Source organism: Acanthopagrus latus, chromosome 1, assembly GCF_904848185.1.
Source record: "Acanthopagrus latus isolate v.2019 chromosome 1, fAcaLat1.1, whole genome shotgun sequence".
Lineage (NCBI taxonomy): Eukaryota > Metazoa > Chordata > Actinopteri > Spariformes > Sparidae > Acanthopagrus > Acanthopagrus latus.
In genome coordinates, this window is record NC_051039.1 from 4,965,767 (window position 1) to 4,991,661 (window position 25,895).

Genomic DNA, 25,895 nt, shown 5'->3' on the forward strand with positions numbered 1-25,895 from the left:
CTCACCCCTGACAGTGGGTGGTCTGCACGGATCAAAGAGATGACCGTTCTTTTCCTGGTCGTGTGTAACGTGATGATCACGCAGTCGCCTGAGTGAACGACAAAAGAACCGATCACAGTTCAGTGGATAACCATGAAATAGTATTCTGGCTTGTTGTCCTTAATTTAACCATTCTTGCTTTGGCAGGGACACACTTTTGTCATTATTTTGGCGCTAATTTCTTTCCCCCAGCTGTGCATCTTATTCCAGCTGTTAGATGTCACGTGGAAGATCCATCAGTGTCTGTGAAACACAATATGCATTGACAGCTAAGTGAAAACTATGACCAGAGATTTTTGGATCATTTAAAAGGTCAAATATAACCGACTTTGCTGCCAGTATGTTCCTGAAAATCAAAGTAACATGGGCGGCTCGCATCAGAAAAAAAATCCATGATTCAGCTGACTTCACTTGGCCTCATTACTATTTTTTTTTTTTACCACCTTCTTACCAGCTCTGAGTGCAACATTACACTCAAAAACCTTCTTGAAAGTACCGACCGAAGATATCTCTCCTTTCATGTGAACAGAGCATTAGATCTTATTTTTGGCAGCTTTGGCCACCTACATTGTTCAGGGGAATAGAAAGACGGGGAGAAAAGGCATCGAACTTGATGCTGTGATGTAAATGCATCCCAAGTTTTATCTATTTATTCACATCAGTACAATATGATCAGTCCACTTCTTACATCTCCGTCCCTGTCAGGTTCTTCTGTGAGGATCTTAATTACCAGAGAGACATCTGTGAGCTTCAGAGTGTGGGGCAGTTCGGGGACACCAACACTGTATAATTTACACATTTTGACATTGTTTTTTTTTCTCTTTAGTGACAGGAAATGTGACTTTGCTCATGCAAATACACCTACATTCCATCTGGTTTACATTCAAGGATACAACACAAGTTCACCAAACTCACTCAGGTTTGTCACAGCTTCAGTGTCTGAATGGTGCTTCGACAGACATCAAGCGTTTTATTCCGGAGGTCGACTGAGAGCACCGCAATTTAAGTTTGTCGGATTTTAAGAGGCGTGAGAGGCTACAACAGGGGAGAGGGGGGAGCAGACTGGCACAAAGCAACATTAGCAGAGATACAATACACAATATACATTTATAAGACCACTGTTTTACCAAATCATGGTATGTAGAAAACTTAAAAGTACACGCACGTTGCTCAACAGGATAATTTACAGTTTGAGCTGAACAGAACTCATTTTGTTCCCCATCGAGCGCTGAAACCAGTAGAACCGTGATAGCATCTCAGAATTCAGTTTTAGCATTAAGCACAACCAAACCGGACACAAGATGAGAAAGGACAACACTTTGTGTCACTTTGTTGTGAAATTAAGAAAACCCTAAGATATGGCATCATTTAAGGTTCATTCCATAACTGTATTCAAACCCGTCGAACCCATGTATGATCAACTGGTCCAACAGATTCTTACCTAAACCAGAACCAATGACACATCTATTATGGAATGCTTCCATAAGAGTCCAGTTCAGGCCATGGGCAGATCCACCCATGCAGTTTTTACTAAGGTGATTCTGTGACTAAACTCGCTGTATCTCACTGCAGAAGTAAACACATGAGCGTGGACACCAGCACTAAAAACGAAACAGATACACCGCTCTTAATGGCTTAATAGCTCCATTACATATTTCAGTCCACCGGCAAGCTTCCCATCCCCCAACAATTATACTGTGAACCCCAACGTGATACATCATTAAACATCTGCTAAATCGTCTCCTAAATCAAAGACATCCACCCTTTGGCTGACCTCTCCCAGTCACCCTTCACTGTTTGGGGCTGGAAGGGTTGGATCGCTGTGCGGCGTGACACGGATCCAGGGACTCCTTGGTGGCACCGCCGTAGACATCCACGTCGTGGTCGGTCCAGGGGGCGATGTTTCCCAGCGCCGAGGAGCTGCACTCGGCCAGGGCGGCCACCTCTGCCGGCTTCAGCACCCGATCCCACAGGTTGAACTGGGAGAGCTCCCCGACCAGGGCCTGGGAGGCATCGAAGTGCCCGCCCAATGTATCCTTGGGTAGAAAACAAAACAAAGGGCTGTGTATCAGTATGATAGCATGGAGAGCCAAAAGACCAAGCTTTGGGATAATGTTCAACAGGCAGGCATTAAGCCTTTTGCAGGAATTCCCTCAAGAGTTCCCTGCTTTCCGATTGGCCCTGGAACTACTGGGGCAAAGCTTTTAGTCCTGAACACTGACACCAGACTGACACGTCTAAGAGCGTAGAGGCTCCTACTGCTTGTAAACAGGATGCATTCAAACACTAAGCATGCACTGATCACTGTAACTCTCAAATGGAAAGGAAAGGTCTTTGCTTTGTTGGTGTTTAAGCAAACTTCACAAAGAAAAACGTATTACTATGTTTGATCGTCGTTTGTGAATCACGGTTCCTAAGATGCAATGAAAATATGATGAAATATCTTTCAGTTTAGTTCCTAGAGGTTTTCATTCCCTGGAATTTGCCAGTAATACTTTGGTAATGCCAGCTATCATTGGAGCAGGGAATGCTCCTTGGACATATGAGAATGAAAACGCAGCAAAAGCTTTATCCATACACAGAAATATTGTGTTTTTGATGATAAGATTAAAAGTGCTTATCCCATTTCGGACAACCCTTGTGAGGGGGATGTCCTGGGATTTTCCCCCCATGAAATCTGGTCACCACAGCAACACACAGCAGTCCATCATTCATCAACATGGATTAATGAAGTGCTCGCTCTCCCTTTAAAAAAACATCCATTAAATCAAGTCTTGTTGCATCATTGCAGGGTCTTGCAGAAGTGGACTCTCAGCTCTTTGCTTTTCATCCTTAATGAAAGGACGACGGGCTGCAGAATGAGCTTGGGGTTGTTCTTTTGACACCGGGGAGGAGGATAATGTCAGATTTCATAATGGTTACGTAATGTGGGTGTCTCACTAATGAAGGAGAGGCAGCCCAGCATGCGGATGAACACAGTTAGGTTTCATGACTGTTCATGCGTCAAAAGCTCATGGTGGCCGCTTAAAATAGCACTCGCTGTCTCACTCCATCGATCCGTCCATGTATCAAACAGCCGCCTATTAATTCATCCATCCATTCATCCATGTATCCATTTAACTGTCAGGCGTCCCTCCATCCATGTATCCATAAATACATGCATCCATCCAAACGGTCCAATCATAAGGGTTGTTTGGGGTACAGTCCCGAAAAAGGACCCCGCTACTTCCCAGCACTGTAGTAGACACCTGTACGCAACGTAACAGTTGTCTAGTAGCAAATAAGAAATTTCCATAAAGGTAGCAGAACATCTCAACCGTCCATCGTCCAATCAGTCCATCCATTCAGACATGCAGCTATCTGTATGTCCATCATCCATCCATCCATCCATCCATCCATTAGTTTGATCAGCCATCCATCAACTGTTCATTCTATCCATCAATGCATCCATCAGTCTTACCATCATCGATCCATCCCTCCATTGGAACACTTCGTCAGTTCATCCACCAGTCTATCCATCCAGTGGTAATCCATCCATCCATCCATCCATCTATCTAATGGTAATCCATCCACCAATCTATCCATCCATCCATCCATCCATCCATCCAGCTGTCAATTTTCAATCCATACATCCATCTATTTGGTTTATCATTACACGTATCCATCCATGTGTATATCTCACCTGCTCCTGCCCCAGTATGAGGACACCTCCTGGTTTGATGGGATGCCAGGCAGCCAGCCCCTCTCCCCTCCCCTTCATCTTGCCCCCCTGGTAGGCTTTCCACACGCCGTCCCTCAGGGTCCAGCTGACACAGATGTGCTGCCACTCGTCCTGCGGTAGGGTCAGAGGCAGCTGCGCCACCTGCAGGCCGGAGAACACGGTGGCAGTCGTTACACTTTCTTCTTTGCAAACTGAGTGATTGATTTCAGGCCTGCTGAGCCATGACACATCAAGCTTGGCTTTCTGCTTGGATATGGGACAAGTGTGGGCAGTAATCATTGCAGAACGTGGACACACGCTGGTGGTTTATGTCAGCAGAACTACACTCTGTGGACACGCTCAACCTTCCTTCCACTACAGTTACAGACCCCCACTCCTCTCTGCCAGGGGAACTATAAGTGTAAGCACTATAAAAGGTAAGCGTTTATCCACTATATAAAACCCTGGCTGCAACAAGCGTCTCTGCGCTGTCTCCCTTCAATAACATATGTTTGCTGTAAGTCACAGCGCTACAAATGTAAAAACATACTAAGAACACGGGCTCCTCTTTCTCCAAGTGCTACATAATGATTTTCTATCACACGAAAAACATTTGATCCTAGATCCGACGCAATAAAGTCATTAACTACAACGGATATTTTCCTTTTTAATGATTTTCAATATTTCTTTCTTGGTGTGACTTTGAATATTTGATGTGTTGTTCAAGGGCAACATCTGTTGGTAGGCCTTCATGGAGGATCGACACATGCACATGAAGCACAGACCAATTTTTAGGGTCAATATTCAGCATTTTTCCATTTGTTGGTATTGTGGGATTTTTCTGCCAGATTGCAGGTAAAATAAAGTAATTCAAAAATGGCTCTCATGCAAAATCCTCTCACACATTGCCCCACCCACGACAATATCTGACGGGTTACATGTCACAATTAATATGCTATTAACACTAAATAATACTAATCTATTAACCAGTAACTAAATGTATCAAAAAGAATGTAGTATCAAGTAGCAGTACCTTAAAATTGTTCTTGTACTGTTCTTAATTGTACTTGATTTCATCACTGGTTGTTCCAAATTTTGACAGCAAGATTTTAATGTTTAATGCAAATGAATATCAGTTATTGGTGTCCTTGATTTCTTCTGTTTTTGAGTGAATTGAATGAAACACAGAACGGCATTTCGGGGAAATATGTATTTTCCACATTTTCCAAATTTCCGTAAATATGTTTTCCTGTAGTTAATACTTTCCATTACAAACGTTTCATAAATAATATCATACCAGTTCTCTACAGATGGGCCATCTGGAGCAGCAATATTGGAATTCGAAATAAGTATTTTATTCTAATATTTGTATACGTTGAATGTAATAAAAGACCAAAGAGGAGTTCATCCCACTTAAATGTAATTTATGTCCCTGATTTTTAATTAAGAGTATCGGTATCAACCCTGAAAAGACAATATCAGTCGACCCCTAATGCGCACATTAGGCTATTATAGTCCATCCAGAGACGAGACCCTAATTTAAACTCTAATCTGCAGCATACTGACTGAAACAACAACTGGATGCGTTGAGTGACATTTTCAATTAAACTGTTTGTTTCATTTCACCACAAGAGGAAGTTGCTCTGTCTCAAGAATGAACGCGTTCTCATCACTCATTTTAAAAAATGAATTACGCCGAGCCGTCAACAGCTCGCTTGCCATGTGATGTGAAACGGCATATTGGGCTAATGATTTCCTGATCAGGCTGCTTCAGTTGATGAATGAAAGGAGACCTACAGGGTGCAAAATATTCATTCTTCGTTTACCACTAAAAGGCCATCAGTTGACACAATATAAATGAAAATTACATGAAAATTGACTACACTACACCAACTTCACCTTTAAACCACTTGATTCAAACCCCCCCCCGGGTCTGAGGAATGATTACCTTGTCGTTGATGAGCAGCTCCACGGGGTTGTGGACTCCCTGTAGCAGCACCAGCTCGTTGGGCTGCCCCGGGACCGAGTAGGAGAAGGGGGTCCCGATGCCTCCCTCTTTGGCCTTGAGCCATACACAGGCGGTGAAGGCGTACATCTCCGTTATCTCTTTTCTCACCAGGCCGTACATGTAGTTGGTTCGCATGGGGAAGGAGAGAACGAAGCCGTCGGGGAAGGACGGCTCCGTCAGCGCTGTGGAGACACAGAGGATAAAGGAGATGAACAGAGGCAGTCAGAGCGAGAAAATGGAGAAGGACGACGCTTCAATGGCAAAATTCATATAAAGACACTCTCTTCTCACTTGTCCCTGTCAGTTTGTGCACACACACACTCACACACAGTGCCTGGCAAGAGCTCGGAGCGTTAAAGTTAACGATGAGCCTCTCTAACTGGAGGCCATGCTGCAGCTCTTAGGGGAGAGAGAAGATGTAGAGACCGCCTGAGAGGTCGGGAGAGTGACAGGGCTAAAAAGAGAAAAGAGAAGTGCTTTTTCTTTTCTTTCTCTCATTTTTCTAACCTTCCTCTTCGCAACCTCATGAACTCTTTAGTCACATCCTCCAGGCTTCCACTTCTCCAGTTATCAAACACACTCTCGGCATCACCATTATTAATTCCGATGATTACATGGATTTACAGGTTTCAAGTAAAAGCGGCGGATGATTTGAGGCGATATCTTTTTCTCATCTCGCTCCTCTCCCTCTGCTGCATTATTTTTCCTCTCAGCTCTCAGCCCTCTCTGACATTTCACTCCCTCCAACACTCATTAATCATCTTTTTTTAATCTACTGCTTATTCTCCACTGCTGTGATGACCCAGTTCACCCACAGCGCTCATTAAAGTTTCATTTGAGCCTTCTCTCGCGCTGCCCTCGTGCACATCAGCGTACCAGTGCAGTTGTTTGCCTCCCTGCGTGTGCCAGTTCGTCCACACATCCTTCTTTTTCTCTTTCATTCAGCCACCACCCCATGTCTGTACTCTCCTCCTCTTCCTCCTCTTCATCCCCCCTTGGATACTCACTGTGTTCCAGCTCGGTGACTCGGTGGCTGACGGTGTCGATGCCCTGGTTTATCTTCTCGTGTTGGCCCTGCGTCTCCTTCCGCATGGCCTGGCGCTCCTTCTCCAACATCTTTATCTTCCTCTCCAGCTCGCCCTCCAGGTCCTCCACCCGCCAGGTGCCCTTTCCTCGCCCAGGGGAGGCCTTAGATGGGGACTTGGGTGCGGGGGAAGCAGGGGAGGCGGGGCGGCGACCCCCTGGGGCAGCCGCTGCAGGTGGGGAGGAAGCGCTGCCGGCGGGCGGAGCAGGAGCCTTGCCGGCGTTGCCAGTCGGGCTGCTGCTGCCACCGCTGCTACCTGTACCTGCAGGTGTGTCGGTGAGGTTCAAGGCAGCGGGGCCGATCTCTGCCTGCAACCGAGGGAAAGAGAAGCAAGGTAAAGTAGGTGGAAGTGACTCAAAGCAACACTGTGTAGCTGTTTTGAGAAAGATAGGTGATTGCTGAGTCTTATTAAATCAAATACTAATGCTTTGGGCCGGTGGATCTGGTTCTGAGCCAACCCAAAGTGGCAGTAATCGATGGCCTGGGAACGAAACCCAGCCATCATCTTTCCCCAAAAAAGCTGCGTACTGTTGGCTGGAATAATCCCAAAGAGAGACGAAGAAAGGCACAATAAAAGAACTGCTGTGGAGGGAAGAAAACAGCTCAAGGGAGAAGGAAGCAGCAAGAGTTTTAACAATGTTAGACACAGACCAGGATCAGGATCAGCATCAGGATCAGCATCAGGATCAGGATTCTGGTATGTACTTTTTTAGCAACGCTTGTGGAAACACCTAACAAACACAGTGTTGTTCAGACAGTTGGTCGGTCGGTTCATAACTTTGGGTCCAGACAAAATGAATGAAATATTCATGGATGAATAAATTAAAGAAACCTTAATGGAAAACACAACATCATCCTGTTTAACCGCCTTTTACCTTTCTAGCTTCAAACTGTGTTCTAAACTTTATTTTCCCCTGAGACCAGAACATTTATTCAGTTTTGGTCAAAATAAACAATTCTGAGTTTGTATTACTGTTCTATCAATATTGTTCATTTTAGAATTCTGAGTTTGAATTTCTTTAAAGTACTGAAGGTTAGGGTTAACAGTCCCTTTTATTTTGATAAATACCAGCAACATTTTTTTCATCATCCACGGAACGAAAATAACGAGAAAGATTCCCAGATCCACACCAGAATTTACTGAGCTCTATTCTGGGTCGACACCCATCCTCCAGCAAAGACTCGTGGAAATCCATTCAGTGGTTTTTTTGTAATCCTGGTGACAAACCAACCAACCAACCAACCAACAAACAAACGAACACGAGCGGAGGTGATTAATAGTTAATAAGAGGACCACCTCAGTCATGACATTGCCAGGGGGCCTCATGTTGCATCCACAGAGCCTGTTCTGCATTTAAATCTCCGGAGGAACAGTTTAGAGCCACGCTTCCCATTCGTACTTGCATTAAAAGGCATTTTAAGCTCAGAGATTCGCCTTGTAATTTCCTCAGTAATGAGGGTCTAAAGATCAAAAGCTGGGCTTCTTAATTCAACACGTGCTGCGGACTCGAGCGTGCGGTTCTTCTCTCAAGATTAAATGAGGAGCAGCAGGCCGCCTCAACACGCGGACATCTTGTGTGCTGCCTTCCAAACTGTTTCATTTTCAGTGATTAAAATCATCGATTTCATCGAGCATAGTCTGCTGGAGAGATTGTGATAGACTTCCGATGGAGCGAGCTGGTGGAGCTTGTTTGCTGTTTGCTGAGGGCACAACATGAAAATCTGCGTTTAAGTGGATTATCGGAGTTTTGATTTAATGAGAGAAAAATGCAAGAGAAAAAACATTTGTCGGTGCCGCTTATTTAGGGAAGTTTGGATCTCCGTCCCTGGCTGGTGGAGCCCGGAGGACTTCAAGTAATAAAAGGATTAAAAGCTACGAGAGGAGCACATTGTTGTCTCCCTCGTCGTGGCACGAATAGTAACACCGTTTCACCGTTTGTGTTAGTCACAGTGTAAAAGGAAAACGCAGGAAAGTGATTACAACGACACAGCAGCTGTGCGGTGAGAGGTGTTGTGTTGATGACAGCCAGCAGCCCGGCCGCGTCAGTATTAGTATTCATGGCAGAAGTTGGAAAAAATAAAGGTGTTGGTGAAGCAGCAGTAAAAAAAAAAAAAAAAAAAAGAGAGATGCTGCTGTTGTTAAACCGGATGAGACGGCTGCGAGGGGCGATATATAATATCAGGAGAGCTGCTGAGGCAGGACTGGATATAAATTCACTCCGAGGGAGACAACCTTGTAACCGACTGTGCTTAGAGAGGGCTGGCAGTGATGCAGCGCTGTGTGTGTGTGTGTGTGTGTGTGGTTATAACCCTGCCTGTGTCTCAATCACACACACACACACAAGCTCCACCACCACCACCCTCCTTCCTGTCCGGCCAGCTTCATCTTTTATTTATGTCCCTATCCTGCTGTCGGATGCGGAGGTACAGGGTGGAGGCGGCTGACACAATGTGTGTGTGTGTGTGTGTGTGTGTGTGTGTGTGTGTGTGTGTGGGGAGGGATGTGAGGGCCAGCGGGTGGTAAGATTTCCCATGGGGTCCATGGGGGGGAGCGTGGAGCGCCTTGTGTCACGAGTTGCTTGTCAGAGGAGAGGTGAGGAGGGGGGGAGATAAAAGAGGGAGAGGAGGATAAAAAGGGGGGAGGGAGGAAGATGAAGGCAGCTGAGATGATGAAGAAGCCACTGCACAGGACTTTAAACCAACCCACTGACATTAAATCGTTACTGGCACTTTTCTAATCTGATTTTTTTTTTTCAGTTTGGTACAGAAACACTGAGCGCATTATAAATCTGGGCTGACCTCATGTTTGGACTCCTGGACCAGAACCAGTGCCAGCAGTGGCTCACCTGGCTGATTCATGGACCAGGTTCCAGTCCAGACCCCCTGCTGTCAGACAAAACTCACACAGCCAGAACAACAGGTTTTTGTTTTGTTTTGTTTTGTTTTTTGCCAAACTTTGTCTAGACCCGGGCTCAGCAGATTTCCCCCCACTTACCTCGAGTTTCTCGATGCGGTCCTTCAGGTCCATGATGGCCCGGGCCAGCTCCTCCACGGCCCGCGCCGTCTGCAGCTGCGCCGCGGCGGACGAGCTCACGTCGTCCCCGGCCATGACCCGCCGGTTGCCGCTCCACACGCCGACGCTCCGCTCCGGGACGTTCCTCTCGTCCTCCAGGCCGCTCTCGCACTCGCTCAGCTTCCCGGTCAGCTCCCGGATGGTCCTGTGGTCCATGAGGATCTGGTCGTTCTGCTGCAGGACCATCTGCCGGAGCTCCTCCGCGGTGGTCCGGAGGTCTTCATCCGCGGCTCCGTACAGCGGGTCGTCCGCCTGCTGGTGCTGCTGCTCCCGCCGCTGCCGCAGGTCTTTGGTCTTGCATTCCCCGACCGGGACGGGCGTGCAGATCAGCCGGCTGAAGCTGAACTGTTTCGCGGACCCTCCTCCCGTCTCCCCCCCGAGGTTGAGCTCGTTTAGAGTGGGAACCTCCAGGCCGATGCCGCCGAGCCCGTTTCCTCCGCCGTACGACTCGGAGCCGTGCAGGGCGCCCAGCGGCCCGGCGTGAGCCACCGAACCGGGCTCCAGGTCCTCCAGCAGCGTCTCCGATGTCAGGGTGCCGTTGTCGCCGAGAGGCGCGGCGCGTTTCCGGGGGTAAACACTGGCGATGATGCAGATGACCGCGCCGAGGAAGGCCAGGGTGCCCGCTCCCACAAGCACCACCACGAACTTCATGTTAGATTAGACCTGCACACAGCTGGAAACAGAGAGGAGCATCAGTCCGGAGGAGGAAGAGGAAGAAGAAGAAGACTCTCACCAGAACACAATCACGACCCTCCTCTCATGAAGCTGTGGATGAAAACGTAAATGTGGACACTTACGTTGAGAAGATGTCTGCAGTGTTGCTCTCGCCGCCCTGTTGTGAGTGTGAGTGTGTGTGAGTGTGTGTGTGTGTGAGATATTGATGGCTCCGCGCTGTCTGGACCAGAGATGATGCTCCTCTCTCTCCTCCAGCTCCGTGTTGCTAAGCTGCTCTCCTCCGCGCGTTACCATGGGGACGGCGGGGAGAGGAGGAGCGAGGATGTGGGCATGCGTCAGTCAGAGCGGCAGAGGTGAGCTGAAGCTCCAGCAGCAGCACAACAAACAATCCGGCGGATGAATCGATGTGTGTGTGTGTGTGTGTGTGTGTGTGTGTGTGTGTGTGTGTGTGTGTGTGTGTGTGTGTGTGTGTGTGTGTGTGGATGGTAGGAAACTTAGAGAAAAGAGGAGGTGAGTGAGGAGGATGCAGAATACGAAGACACTTTCCCATTTCTTTTGATTTTCTACCATTTTATTCCACCTGTATTTTACCGGGAAGTCCTATCAAGACCAAAGTCTGTTTGAAAAAGGGAGTGAGATCAACCCAAGCTAGCAGCTGTACAACACCACAACTATTAAAATGCAACATAATACAACCTGACAGACAAATATTCCAGGATTATACCAGAAGTCTCTTTCACAACTTTCCGAACGATGCTCCTAAATTCATCAACCGTTCTAAAAGTGTCACAGGTAACTGGGTGTGTCTCAGCAGTGAACTACCCAATTAAAAATGAAAAAACTGAAACATGTCCAGTTGTGTACGATACAGCTCTTAAGCCCCCCACACACCGCCGAGACTCAAACCAGCGACCACCGGCCTTCATCCGACCACTCCGTTTTCTCTCATCTGACCCAGAAAAGTTGCATTGACACACACCACCCAGCTGATTCGCTAACACACAACCAATCAGAGTATCCGATGGCTTCCAATCCTCAGACCGCCGACGCTCTCAGACTTCGTGAGTTGAGTCTGACCAGACACCGTCCGCGTGGTTCCAGAAGCTTCCAGCGCAGCTGAACACACCGAGCAGATTTGTTCCCGAACTCATCCGAGTCTCCCCAAAAACTTCAGACGTCCAACAGTTTGGGCCAGTGTGTTCCTGCCTTTAGTATTACTGAGATCTGGAGGACTGAGAAACATCATCTGCAGGGTAAGAAGTCAAAATCCAGGGTGCAGAAGAGAACAGACCGGAAACCAAAGCAGCCGCTACAATTAGCAAGAAACAAACAAACCATCTTGATGTATTTTCCAAACTAGAAAAAAAAGTAGCCGACTCACAACTGTTCCCTTGTTCTGTTATCATCCTCGTCCCGAGACATTTCTGGGTGTTGAAAAGATGTTTCATCATCATAATGAGACCAATACAGAAGAAAATGCGATTCCTTCTCAGCCTCGCTTAATTCACATAATTCACACAACTTGTTGTCCTCCTGCAGATGTTTAAACCTGCCAACTTCAGGAGCCAGACGAAGGATTCCTGTTCTCCGCTGTGTGACCAAAGACCTTTGACTCCTTGATAAGTTCGCTGTAACATACAGTTCAGTGCCGTACGAATGCTTGATTTGTATTTTGGTTTTGACAAAGCAGTTTACCCCACAGTGAAGCCTTCTTAGTGACCCTGTTTTCCGACATCAAGCAAACGACTCCACAATCCGAGCGTTTCACATTTTCGACTTACTGAACCAGGAATCCAGCCCACATCACCCTGAACAGACAAAGAGGGGGCAAACTTATGAATATCCAAGAGACATCGTGCAGCCCTGCGCTGTATAGAGTCTGCTAAATATCCAAGATCTGGAACCAAGAGCAGCAAACAGAGATATGTTGGAAGTTTATTGCTTTATAGATAAAATATGTGGCAGTGCAGTTGTCTGAGAGTGATCAATGATGTCCGACCGCAAATCATAAAGAATGTAACGGACTTGGTTTTAGTACGCTGGAGGGGAAAACAGAGGAGTCTGTGTACATATAACTTCACTCTCATGAGGTTTTTTTTTCTCAGTATTGGGGTCGCAAGCCTGATAAACATCTGCAATCTGACAAGGTGTTACAATATCACTGCTTCCTGATTGTTCAGCTGGAAAAAAAAAGCCAAAAGGATGGTGAGAATCTGGGGCGACATCTGAGGACGTATTGCAAGTGTCACGTCCAGGGCCTAGAGGAGAACCGCGACCCAACATGAAAACAAGACTCGCCTCTAACCAGCTCCCAGGAGCCACCAGCTGCAAAAGGATCTTGCAGCCATTTTTTTTTTTTTTTAAAAAGGGTTCATTTTCAAAACACAGAAACTGAGATGCCAGCTGGAGTCTGGCTGCAGTGGAGAGAGGAGAGTCCAGAGGGAGAGCTGGGAGGAGACGGCCTCACGACTGCTGGAGCGCAGGATCAATCAGCTTCACTCGACAATCACACACTCACACACACTCAGGTAACACAACAGAGAGATCGCAGAGGAAATAAAAGATGTTTATATGACCTCCGGCATCGTCAGAATTAATTTACAGCTTTCCCGTCATCAAACAGTGATGTTAGCAAAATGCTAATGTTAGCTGCAGTCTAATGGAAGCTAATCAAATTATTTCACCTTGAAGTATGTCTCTTCACTTGCTGGTGTCGAAATTCCTCACCCTGAGTGTGATGTCAGAGGAAAATGGCCGCCGTGCGAGTATGGCGCATACGTACGTAAAATGTTGCGATCGTTAGCAAGAGCTATCACAGAAACGTTAGTGCAAAACTGTCGAAAATAAAGAAACTCAGCTCCGTGTCACAGTGCACACCCTCACCCTTTAGGTGCACACTTCCCATGATGCAATGGGAGACCCTCGTCAGGCTCCCAATGATAAGTGACAATAACATAAAAAGAGGTCAGTTTAAAGTGAGACGCAGAAGAAAGAAAGATAAAGCAGTGGGAGAGGAAGGAAAACACTGAAAGCTGGGACCTTCGACACTGACCCTGTTTTTTTGACTGAGTGGGAGGAAGAAGAAGATGTTTTTCCCTGAGAGACAGAAAAACTCTCCGCCAAACAGAAATGTTCCGACCCTGACACCGTGGTCCTCTGTGGCTTTGTTCGACAAACATTCTCACTCAGAAGCTTTTCTTTTCAGCGGATGGATAAACCGCTCTTAAAGGGTTTGCTGTTTAAATTAGTACAAACTGAGCAGAGCAGTGTTTCTCAAACTTTTCACAATGTGTACCACCCCAAAAAAATCATCACCGACATTAAAGCGCAGCAGTGTATCAGTGCTGAGATTGGATGGACAACTGGATCGGATCAGTTTTCACAACACGGGACAAAACATGAAGTCATTTAGTCGATGACGGAAACAGATCGCCAGGTAACCCTCCTTTTCCCAGGTGTATTGTTCGGTGATAGCAAAAGTTTATAGGGAACCACCGTGAACACAGTTGGTGTCAGAAATATTCTCCTTATTCTAACTTATTTTCATATTAAATGAACTTGCATTCCTATGGCGCCTCTCCAGTCCACACCTGGAAGTGATTTGGGATTCAGACGACCCACTCTGCCTCCTGAGCTACAGCCGCCCCTATTACACTTCAGTTCAAGTATTTTAAATTTGAGATTCTGCAGCGATTCAACTGTATTTTTTTGGTTTTTAATTAGTTGTTGGATTCCTCTGGATGCCACCAAATGGAGCTCGTGTTCCTCCAGTACACTGTCTGAGAGTGGTGGAAATAGAGGCCCGGCTGACTCAGTGTTTTTCAGGTACTGCTATTTCTAAATTACTTTAGAAATGTAATACTGTGGCTCTGATGGAGAATTCTTCCCCTGTCTGTAGTCTCATCAATCAATCTGATTGGCTACACGTCACGAGTTACAGCCTGTCAACACCAAATAATCTGAATCAGCAACACATCAAGTAAAATTGAGTTTAAGTTCAGTAAATTGCAGTAAGTTATAAGTTCATATGACGTGTTGGTCGATACCGACATCTGACTGCTTTGTGTTCAGTCCACTGAGGCGACGGCACGCTGCAGAAATCTTCGTCTCTCCATCTTCTCTGTTTCCTCTCTCCTCACTTGACTCCTGCACTCGTGCAGAAGTCTTCAGGGAAGCTGTCGCTCTTTGATTCTGATGACTGATTTTTAGAGAGCTCAGTTTTACTTTTACCTCACATGAACTAACCTCAGAGGGAGAGATTTGGTATTTTTAACCCGTCTTCTTCTTCTTCTTCTTCCTCGGGTCTACATTTATTTTTTCCTCCTGCAAAGTGTGAGCCGTACCAACCATAAAAACATAAAAGCTGCTTTTTTTTTTGCACTGATGCAACAAACCAGATATAATGTATGTTAATTAGAGAGCGTTGGAGATGCCTGTGGGCAGATTTTGTTACAGAGCCAGGATACCTCTCTAAAGTTTCCCAGTCTTAGCATCATATTGATACGTGTGGCATTGATCTTTCCATCCTAACTTTCAGCGAGAAAGCAATTTCCAAAAAAATGTATCTTTATGCCATTGCAACAACTGAAGAAAGTCACAGAAGTGGTGGTTTGTGTCCTCAAATCAAACTCTAACCTAAGAAAAAAACACATGGAAATGACTGAAAATGATGCTTAAACATCCACCGCAGTGAGATGCTCAAACACCAGTACAGTCTGGCTTTCCCTGCAGAGACCAGTAGCCTAGATTGTGGATTAATCTCCAGAGGTGGCTGAGGTTGCGTGCACACAACACACACACACACACACACACAGATGTGGGCCGCTCACATCTAACGACTATTTTAGTTCCATCTGGCTTCATAAGCCCGGCGTTATCCTGCCAGCGAGGGAACAGACAAGAGAGAGAAGAAGAGACGAGGTATCTGAATCACCTCTCTCTGTCAGTCTGTCGCTTCTCTCGCTCTTTTTTTTTTTAAAAAAAACATCCTTTACAGCAGCGCGACCAGACGAAGAATGAAATAAAACACCGCCTGTGGAAGAGGTGGGAGGTGTCTGAACTAGATGTATGTCTTCATCACAGCATCAAAAACCCTCAGAGACGATCAGCGAGGCATGATGACCTCAATATCACCCCAGCCTGGAAACACACTGAGGCTCTGCTCTGTGACTGGGGAGGCGCCACAGTGGCCCAACAGCGCCTCAGTGTGGGATATTATGGAACTACAGCAATACAGTTTCTTTCTCTCCTCTTTTCTTTCCCTCTCTTGTTGTGGTTAACTTTTAACCTCTCCTCTCTTCTCTATTCCTTTCCTTTCCTTTCCTTTCCTTTCCTACCCTTCCTCTCCTCTATACCTTTCCTTCCCTTCCTTCCCTTTACTTCCTCTCCTTTCCTTTCCTTTCCTTTCCTTTCCTCTCCTTTTTACTTTTCCTTTCTTGTTGTGGTTAACTTTTAACCTCTCCTCTCCTCTTTATTCCTTTTCTTCCCTTCCTCTCCTCTGTTCATTTCCTTTCCTTCCCTTTCTCTCCTCTCCTTTCTTCTCTATTCCTTTCCTTTCCTGTCCTTCATCTCATCTCTTCTCCTTTCCTTTCATTTCCTTCCTCTGTTCTCTTCTCTATTCCTTTCCTTTCCGTTCCTTTCCTTTCCTTTCCTTTCCTTTCCTTTCCTTTCCTTTCCTGTCCTTCATCTCATCTCTTCTCCTTTCCTTTCATTTCCTTCCTCTGCTCTCTTCTCTATTCCTTTCCTTTCCTTTCCTTTCCTTTCCTTTCTCTCCTCTTTCTTTCTTTTTGTGGTTAACTTTTAACATAGTCTTAAAAAGTACCTCAAACAGGTAAAAGTAAATATATCACCTTATCACCTTAAACTGGTAGATGGGTAAAAGTCTAAAAGCACCTGATATGAAACATACATAAGTCTCAAATGTGCAAGCGAATGGACTTTATATAGATAAACTGTATGTATATATTTAACATGATTGCCCGTCTAGGTGACTATCAGATGCAATATTCTGCAATTTTGTGATCATTGGGATCAGTGTTTTAAATTTATTTCACTTAAATGATCAAATAAATGAAGCAAAAAGCCAAATATTTGCACCCTAATTGTAGCAGAGTGGAAGTTAAAAGAAGCAGAAATACAAAGTACACACATACAAATACCTCAAACAGGCCTTACTGTACTCACTGTGTTTTCAACCCGCTCACCGGTCTTTGCTGTAGCTGCTTTATAAGTCGATAATACGTCAGTGTTGTGCCAAAAACTCAATAACTGCAGTTTCACTGCGGATTCAAATGGTCTGACTCCAAGGCTATTTTAAATTCAAAGCCGCCCCGAGATGAAAAATATACCCTGGACTTTCTTTTATTCACTCGGCTCATTTTCCTGCCGGTTTTCACTCATCTCTGGACGGATAAGACGTGTCAAACCGGGGCAGGTTGCTGCTGTGTGAGTTTGTTTCTGACAAGTGAGCTACTGAGAAGAAGTTTTATCTTGTGTTAAGATTTCAAGCACTACATGAGATAACCTTGTTTAAAGCTTAACTGATTTGTTCATCTTGAAAGTTGCGCTTCATTTCACAGATTGAGGCGATGCTGGTTGCGAAACAGAACCGGGCTGATGAGCTTTTCTGTCGGAGATCTTAAAAGATTTAAGGATTTTTTTGAAGGCCTTCAAACAATGAGGTGTTGAAAGCCAGAATCCACCGAACCGCTGGCCAAATCAAAAACTGTTGGAAAAAGTTTCACCAAGGCTTTCAAGCAGCGCCGACCCGGCCAGTGTCGAGGTTCTCACTCTTACTCTTCTGTTAAACTTTCAGTGGTTTTGAAACTTTACAGCAGGAAAAAAAACACTTTGTGCATGATTAAAGCCACAAAAAGTAACTTTCTAGAGTGGATTGTTGAGTCTAATCCACAGAAGTTTGGGTTGAGACTCAGAAATCAACTCTCTCTCTCCAGGAAGTTGCATTTTGTTGCTTTAAATGCTTTGGAGCGGATATGCTTATCAGATGAAGGTTTTTAGTCTCCGTGTAAATAGTTATAATCTCTAATCGGAATGATTTCAATCACATTAAAGAAATAGAGTCCATGTAACCACTGATCATGATTCCAGTTTAAGAGGGAGGTCAAATTTAGGGCAGGCAACAAAATATGAAACAAAAAAAAAATAAACCAAAAAAACAGAGCGAGCTGGTTTTTAAAGAGCTTTTAATTAAAAGCCTTGTACAAGAAACACACAGAAAGCAACAACAGTAACAGGTAACATGACACTGAATACATAATCTGTACAATAAGGGTTTGCAAAACATGCTTCAGAAGTTCAGATACATTACAATGTCATCATTATCCTCCGCCTCCTCATCATTACCATCAATGTACATAAGTTATATAAGCATTAAACTGGACAAAACTGCAGTCTTGACACATTAAAAATCAGTCAGTTTGCCTTCTGATCAAACCCATATTGAACTATCAAAAAAATGGCATTCAAATAAACAGCATCACATTAACATTATTATGCATATTTAAAAAAAAGGGTAATAAAGTACAGTACAAAGGGGAAAAAAGACTTAAAAAGCACAAATTCATTGAGCATCTTTATCCATACATTTCATCAAGGATCCTTCCTTTTTTTCCCCAATTAGTGCCACATAAATCTAGCACTTCAAATTACATCACATATAAACGTAAAACAATTCAAAAGGGGAAGAAAAAACAAAAAACAAAAGCTTTAAAAAAGTCAAATAATAAAATAAAAGAGCCCTATTTGGTTGAAAGATAGGCCACTAAGTTGAGTTGTGCTACCCGATATGAGAAAAGTGAAAAAAAAACAAAAACAAGAAAAACGTTGCTATCAACTGTTGGAAACATCGCCTAGCAGCCTAATACCTTACACATCTACCAACTGCAAGAGTCACTTCTATCCACCACTTAAAGATATTAAAGATATAGTAGATGGAAAAAAATCTATTCCAAATCACGAGACGTCCATCTGGAGAAGAAACAAATCCTTCATCTGTTTCTGGGAAAATACAAAACAGGACTTAAGTCTGTTTTCACTTCGTCCACTGAGGATTAAAGTTCACATCTGTCCTCAATCTGAATTTGAGCTAAAGACCATTTCATTTCTTCACACAATGGATGTGTCGTTTTGGAATAAATCCTTCCACATGTAACCTATGAGAGTATTGAAACAGCCATCGACAACAACGAGAACCATCCAGTACGTGACAGGAGAGGAGGCGACATCTTCCTCGTCCGCGCTAACCAAAGACATCGAGAACGCCGGAAAATGAGACATCAGAAAACCACCAAGGTTATAACAGTTTGTGATATCTGAAATCTTCATCTTTACCACTAAAAGCCCCCGCTGGTACGAAAAGTTTCTTCCTTTTTTTCCCCTTTTCTTTTTAGCATGTAGGAGGCCGAGAAAGACGAGATAAACGTCGCCTGGAGTGCAGCTGGGGTTGTACAGAGCAGCTATAAGGCAACACATGCGGAAGATTTTTTTTAATATTATTTTTTTAATATCGTAACACACAGGTACACCAGAGTAAGAGCCACGGTCTGGGAAGGTCTACAAAGAGCGGGCAGCACCAGAATAAGGTTTAAAGTTTGAGTATAAAGGGCCAGGTTTCTTTTGAAGAACCTCAGGTGCACTTGAAGGTCAAAACCATTGAACACTTTCAAGCTTGCAGGAGTTTAGCTGAAAGCAACCTGCAGTGAATGAGCTCGGCAGAGGTTCAAAGATCACACCTCACGAGATCAAGAAGTTCGCTCTCTTCTGTAGCCGACAGATTACCTGACACGCTTCCTGACTGTAACATGATGCCAATAAAAAGACAGCACACCTGAAGTTTTTGGAGAAAACAACCGTGCCAACATCGCGTGCTTTCCTGTTAGAAAACAGCAGGTCCTCAGTGGTATGTTTTGGCCTCACAGCATGGGCAGTAACAAAAAATTATAAGAAAAAAAAAAGCAACTGATCAATTGTAACCTGATAAAGTGGCTGCAGAGGCAGAGAGTAGATAAATTCCTCAGCCACGGACAAGAGATGATTTGTCTCGAGGTGGTTTCTCGCAGCAGGAACAGAGGATGTTTTTCATGTTTGGGCCTGGCGCGTCAACACACCCATGTGCTCGAGAGCACAGTGTAACCACACGGGAGGAACTTAGTCAGAAGTGGAAAGCCAGAACATGGAGCTTTGCTTAAACACCTTAACAGCCAAGAACCAAAAAAAAAACAAAAAAAAAAACAAAGAGATGCAACATGATTTTCTCGCTGTAAGCAGCATTGCTACAGACGGTGGCTGAGCTTCCAAAGGTGATGCGTTTTTTTTTTTTCTGATATCAAGTTAGCATGCCGTTAGCTGTTGTCGACCACTACAAAAAACATCTTTAAAAAGGAAAGTTCTAAAGAGAATCCAGAGGTACCAAAATCTAGTGAATTAGATTTAGTGAATCAATTGATGGAATAAAAAAAAAAAAGGCCAATCTTTGTCCTCATTCATGGTTGGGGTTTGATTTCTCTCGCCCTGTGGGTAGCAGGAGGCTGGACCATGCTACACGAACCACTTCTATTAAAACATCGGACCACACTAGTAAAGCACTGTTAGCTTAAAACACTGACCAGAAACATCCAAAGGAACAAAAGCAGGGTGTAGGGCGTGTTTGCTCTACCTGCCAAAGCTCAAGGGTAAACAGGCAAACTCACCAGCCTACATTGATTTTTACAAGTCTAAACCGCCTGGAAACACGTTTCACAGACTTCGAACAGCTGCCAAGTCGCTCAAAGATTCAACAACCTGCTATTTTTAGCTGCATTTGGTTGGTGGCTTCAGCCTGAAGCGTGTTCAACTCATGGACCTTCTATACCGTGACAAGTTGAGAATCTGGCACTAAGAAAAAAAGTTCTGAACTAACTTCAGGCCAGTTTAGAGTCTTGGTGGACGTCACAGAGTCGTGATGAAGGTGGTGGGGTTTGTGAGAAAACAAGGCAAGCAGGGAAAGACGGCAAGGACAGCAATAACTTAAAAACTACAGTTCTGTATATTCTTTTGCAGCTTTTAAGGTTGTGCGTGCATATAAATACCTACTCATACTGTATGTACTGTATATGCATGTGCGTTCAAGAGAGCAAGAGGAAAAGGCCTTGAAAAATTGATGGAACTACATAAAATAGGTCATTTTTCGATGCAGTCAAGTGCATTGCATTTACCTCGCTGTATTGATGCAATATATGAGTCCAACCGTGTTACGTGCAAAAACACATCACCTAATTTATTATTAACAAGCTGGACTTCCAATGAGACGAGAGGGGGGGCAGGAACTTGGCGTTAACACCTGAAGGCCTTCAATAACGACCTTCACAGCAGGAACTGAATATTAAACAAACTATTTGTTTCTTTCACGTACAACAAGTGTGCTTGATAAACACTCACACGCACGCACCACATGGGTGGGTGACGGGCGAGTGTTTCACTTTTTGGACATTTTACACCAAACAAACTAAAGTCAGCCTTTCTGAGTGCAAGTGAAAGAAAGCAAATAGCGTTTCCATTCCAAGTCTGCTTCAAAGAGCCAGTGCTGTGCAAGTGGACAAAAATATGGCAATTTAAGTGAAAAGGAGGGCGTATTAGCTGCCCCTTCAAATTTATACAATTCTTTCTTTTTTTTAAACAAAAATATGCTCCTTTCTTTACTATTCAATGACTGGGCGGTGTTATGTTACATCACATTTCATTAATTGCTACACAAATATGGACACACCTTTAAGGAAAAAGGTAGGAGGGGGCTGACGTGGCAACACTGGCATTACATTATTTTTTTTCCTATTATCAATGGCAATCGACTTCATAACATCTGATCTCCTATGGCTTGGCTGGAGAGGGGTCAGAGGTGGTGCTGGGGGGAGGGGAGGAGGCGTCTTCGGGGCTGGCGGAGGGCGAGGCAGGGCAGGAGGCAGGGGAGGGGAACTCTTTTATGGTGACAGTGACAAGGTTGGTGGTGACGTCAGTGACCACCACATCTTTGCAGCTCGGTGCCATTTCAGGGTGCCAGTCAGGGTCTCCCTCTGCAGGCACCCTTTTGGCTTCGGTGGGGGCAGCGCTCTGATCCCCAGGGGTGACAGCCGAAGGGGTGGCAGGCAGCTGGCGTTTCACCCGGCGTTGGCGAGGATTTTTCCTGCCTTCGTCTGGGGCCACAGAACGGTCCAGGGAGCCTTCCTCCCCCTCGTCTTCTAGGGAAGAGGAGGGTGAGGAGGGGAGGAAGGGAGATGCTGACGCCTCGGGGTCTGCATCTGAGGATTGGGCAGGAGCAGGTGACTTAGCGCTCTGGCTCTTCTGTGTCTCTGTATGAGGTTTAGTGGACTTCGGAGCCCCGCTAGAAGGTGAGGCTCCTGTGGAGGGCTGCGACTGAGCAGCTGAGGCGTTGGTGGAAGATTTTCCTTCGGAGCCGCTAGAGCTGGAAGGAGAAGGAGGTGACTGGTACTGGGAGGAAGAGGAGTGGGGGTCCCTGGCCCCTGTGCTGGAGCATGACTCTGGGTGGGAGTGAAAGGGCAGGGGACCTCCACATTGCAGCCCAAACGGCTTCCCGTACATCGGAAACCCCAGCATCTTCAGAGGGGGCTGGAAAGGTCTATAAGGTGCCTCTCCCTTCTTCCCGATGATGCGATTACGGGAAGGGATGTTTTGGCGCCCTGGTGTAACATTCCTGCTGCCTGCAGCTGTGCCACCCCGGCCTGGCTTATCAATGACCTTCAGGTTGAGGATGATCCGGCCTCTCTTGACCTCCCGGGGTTTGACCCTGCGGTTGAGGATGCGGACGGTCTCAGAGAAGGGGGACACGTGCACCCTGGAGGGGAAGCCCCCAGGGGTGGAGAAGGTATTTGCCAAGGGGTCTGTGCGGGGCAGAGGGCGCCTGGACATCCGGTGGCAACGGTGAATGTCTTTCTTCAGCTTGTGGGTGGCTGCAAGGGAATTGAGTTTAGGGGTGGGTGCCGCAGTTGAGGAAGAAGAGGAGGAGGACGAAGAAGCTATTTGATGAGGTGAGGCGGATGAGGAAGGAGTCGCTCGGCTGGAAGTGGACGAGGAGGAGGCCGATGCAGTCTGGCGGGCGTTTAAGGCTCTGTTGCTGGGCCTTCCTTTCTGAGTGCGAGCCTGAGGGAGACGATACAGAATTAAGACGCCATCTTAATGAGAGAGCTTTTGTTTTTGTATAAGATTTCTTCACCACAATTTGTACTGACAATTTGTAAATGTATGTTGCAGAACACCCATTTTGTTCTCAACGTGCGCTCGCAGCTGGTAACCAATTTAAAGGGTGCATCAAGGCAACGGGTACAAAACATTTCCCCGTGGAGTGTTTTTTGGACTGGCTTTCACAAGGTTTTCTGTAAGCTTTGTGTTGTCATATTATTGAAGAACATAAAAAAAGATCTTGTGTTTGTCATGCTTGTAAGAATTAGGCTGATATGAGGACATGTGTAAGCAAAAAAATAATAATCTGCTTCAAGTGGGTTCACCTTATTCTTATGACTTCCTGTAACACGCTGCTGGATGAGCATTGGTAGGTAATTTATTGATAAATCATGGCTACAATTAAAAACTATGCTCATTGTAAAGATTCTTTTTCAGCTGCTGATGTGCTGAAGTGTCCACAAAATACCATTAGAACCAGTAAGTATCCAAAATTGTACCTTCATGACAAAGTTTTTGGGTTTTGGTCCCCGTTTCTTCGGCCCATGCAATTCTCTGTCCCGTTCTCTGTGAGAAGGAAATGACAGTTACTAGAATACAGATCAAAAAAGTAAAGACAGTCTAAAAACAAAGAGAGAGCGAGAACGCCATGATAAAAGCAAACACGACGAATCAAAAGAGAGGATGGTGGTGAAAACTGTGGGTGTGTGAAAGTAGAGCAGTTGAGCACAGAGAACGTTTGAAGTCCTGTTTGAAGGCAGCCAGTTTCAGTCTTCACGGGTCCTTGTTAGTTTCCATTTGATGCATTTTCAGCTTTTGTTCTTTTTATGGTGTCCGTTTTAGTTTACTGTAAACATCTACTCTGTGAGCAGCACAAGGCTTTTAAGTGGCTTGGCAGCAGACATAGAGGACTTAATCAGGACGAGGAGAGGAGGAGGAATGACACAACCCTAACAGATGAGGTAAAAGCAGAAGCACTCACCAGTGAGATACTAGGGAGTTAAAAAAAGAAAGTAAGGGCATGCAGCATTGAAATGTTGAACTTAAAGACACTTTAAACATTTGAAGTTAGAGGCCCAGATCCTGTGTGTGGCAGACAATGACTGACTCCAAGCAAAGACTCATCATTCCACATGGGAGTTAACTCACTTTTGCTCAAAGCCAAGTATCAGCCTGTCGTCCAGAATATTCTCCTCTGGCTCCCAAGTGCTGTGCCTGCATAAAGATGGAGCAACATTAAATTCACACATCAAAGTTGAGAAAATACCACGAGAAAATGTTGCGGCGAAGTGGAATTAAGTCACATTTTCTATTAAATTGAAAAATTGCGAAAAAAGAACAGACAAATGCCTCAAATTAAAAAAGCAGCGGGGCTGGTAAATTTCAAATTTCAAGTCAAGGTTAAGAGAAGCACTTACTTCATTGCCCATCCTTTCCATTTCACCAGGTATTCAAGCCGTCCCTGCAGGGAAAAAGACGGATGGTGGATTAACAAAAACAGCTTGAACATGAGAACACAAACAAGAGACGTTGTGAAAAATATTTCTCTATGGAACTTATTTGCTGATTGTTTGCCGTTTGGTCCTGAGATTTATGTTGATCTACGTTTGAGAGTAGCTGTGCACTTTACACACAAGAGACAATACAATCCTGTATGCAACTTGTGTATAAAAAAAACAACAACAAACACTTTATTAGTTTAACCACATTTCAGCCATGCAGACTCCATGCCAGGCTTGATAACAGTCTGGAAAACGTCACGTCTTAACTTGATTAGTTTCGGGGAAGAAACTGCACTTCTTGTCGGTGATTTGATTGCGGGCACTTTGCCGTTCTTATCTTAATGCGAGCTCGTCCTGGTGCTCCAAGTTAAACTGACATGAAAACATCAACAACATAAACTGTATTTGACATTGAGAATTGTACTATTACATAACACTGTTAATGTAATGTTTTGGAAAAAGATCAGTCGCTCAACATCTGTGTGATGAACTAATCTTTAACCTGAACATGATATTCCTGCTTTAATGCAAATGCAACTATGAAGCTCTGGCAGGCAAATCCAGAAGTAACTGGAGGCCTGCTGGGCCTGCTGGTGAACTATGTATACCAGCTACTTAAGATGGTACCCCACCATGATTTATGGGGTCTTTTTTTTTTCCAAGCCTTTCTACACTGATATAACACTGAGAAAGTACCAGAAGTCCTCCATCAACTGTGACTAACAGACTCCCTTCTTTTCCCATCTCAGAAGGCGAGAACTAATGTTTTGGGAACCATCTTTCACAGGCTGTAGAAGAAAAGCTGTAGTCTCCAGCAGCCTTTAATGTGGCTGCTACACACACACACACACACACACACACACACACACACACCTCTTCCACAGAAGACTGTGGCTGTGTAGCTTTAGCTGCCATTAGCTGGCAGAAAAATCAGGCCCCTCCATTTCACAGCACAGCCCTCATCTGCTCGCCTGGGCTGCCTTGTTCCGCAGCTAGCCCCTTCTTTGTGTCGCTGTTTTTATTACCCTGCTAATGCCTGAATATACGAGCCATGACTGATATAGCCTCGCTAGTTAGCTTCAAGCTAGCCCCGACTAGCAGCGTAAAAAAGGCACCCGAGAGCCTTGCGAGGCCTCCATAGCATAGCACAGGGCGCAAGAAGCCAGCCCGGAGCCTATGGACCGGGAGCGGTGCCGAGCCGAGCCGCGCTGACCGCGGCCAAACATCTGCGGGAAGTCAAAACACGCGGGACGGCTGTAGCTCACCTTGCGAACGCGGCGTTTCAGTATGGCTTCCGCGGCGAAAACACGATCTCCCACCGCCGAGAGCTCCATCTTTCATGCCCGAACTGGCGCTACCTGTCTGTGTTTTCCTCTCTCCGGACGTCAGGCACTGCTGTCTGCTCGAGCCAAACTGTGTGAGAGGCAGACACACATGCGGACACACAACCGCACTCACACACACACACCACCGCTACAACAGCAGCAGCAGCGGCGGCGGCGCGGACAGCCCGCTATCTGTCACGTGGCCCGGGTCAGCCCCCTCAGTCGTCCTGGCAACGATGAAGACACTCACGAGGATGCGAATAACCGCGCGCTTCTTCGAGCTCATCATCCCTGTTGGGT

General features: G+C 45.4%; 1 protein-coding gene across 1 annotated transcript; it reads right to left on the minus strand.

Annotated features, from left to right (window-relative positions):
• Positions 1 to 649: 649 nt before the first annotated feature.
• Positions 650 to 25,895, minus strand: LOC119025673. Its single transcript, XM_037109526.1, has 10 exons — positions 25,536 to 25,895; positions 24,187 to 24,230; positions 23,918 to 23,983; positions 23,269 to 23,335; positions 21,450 to 22,729; positions 9,827 to 10,559; positions 6,755 to 7,139; positions 5,688 to 5,929; positions 3,722 to 3,901; positions 650 to 2,075 (listed from the first exon to the last, which is right to left on the minus strand). Exons 1-10 carry the CDS (start codon positions 25,602 to 25,604, stop codon positions 1,830 to 1,832), a joined length of 3,312 nt encoding a protein of 1,103 aa, XP_036965421.1. The 5' UTR covers positions 25,605 to 25,895; the 3' UTR covers positions 650 to 1,829.

Excerpts from the sequence above, each read along its gene's own strand:
- LOC119025673 (XM_037109526.1), bottom strand. The coding sequence starts at position 25,604 with ATGGAGCTCTCGGCGGTGGGAGATCGTGTTTTCGCCGCGGAAGCCATA. Across the intron at positions 10,560-21,449 it reads TCTGACCCCTCTCCAGCCAA|TAACATGAAGTTCGTGGTGG; the intron begins GCCATAGGAGAT and ends GCAGGTCTAATC. Across the intron at positions 2,076-3,721 it reads TCATACTGGGGCAGGAGCAG|GATACATTGGGCGGGCACTT; the intron begins GTGAGATATACA and ends TTTCTACCCAAG.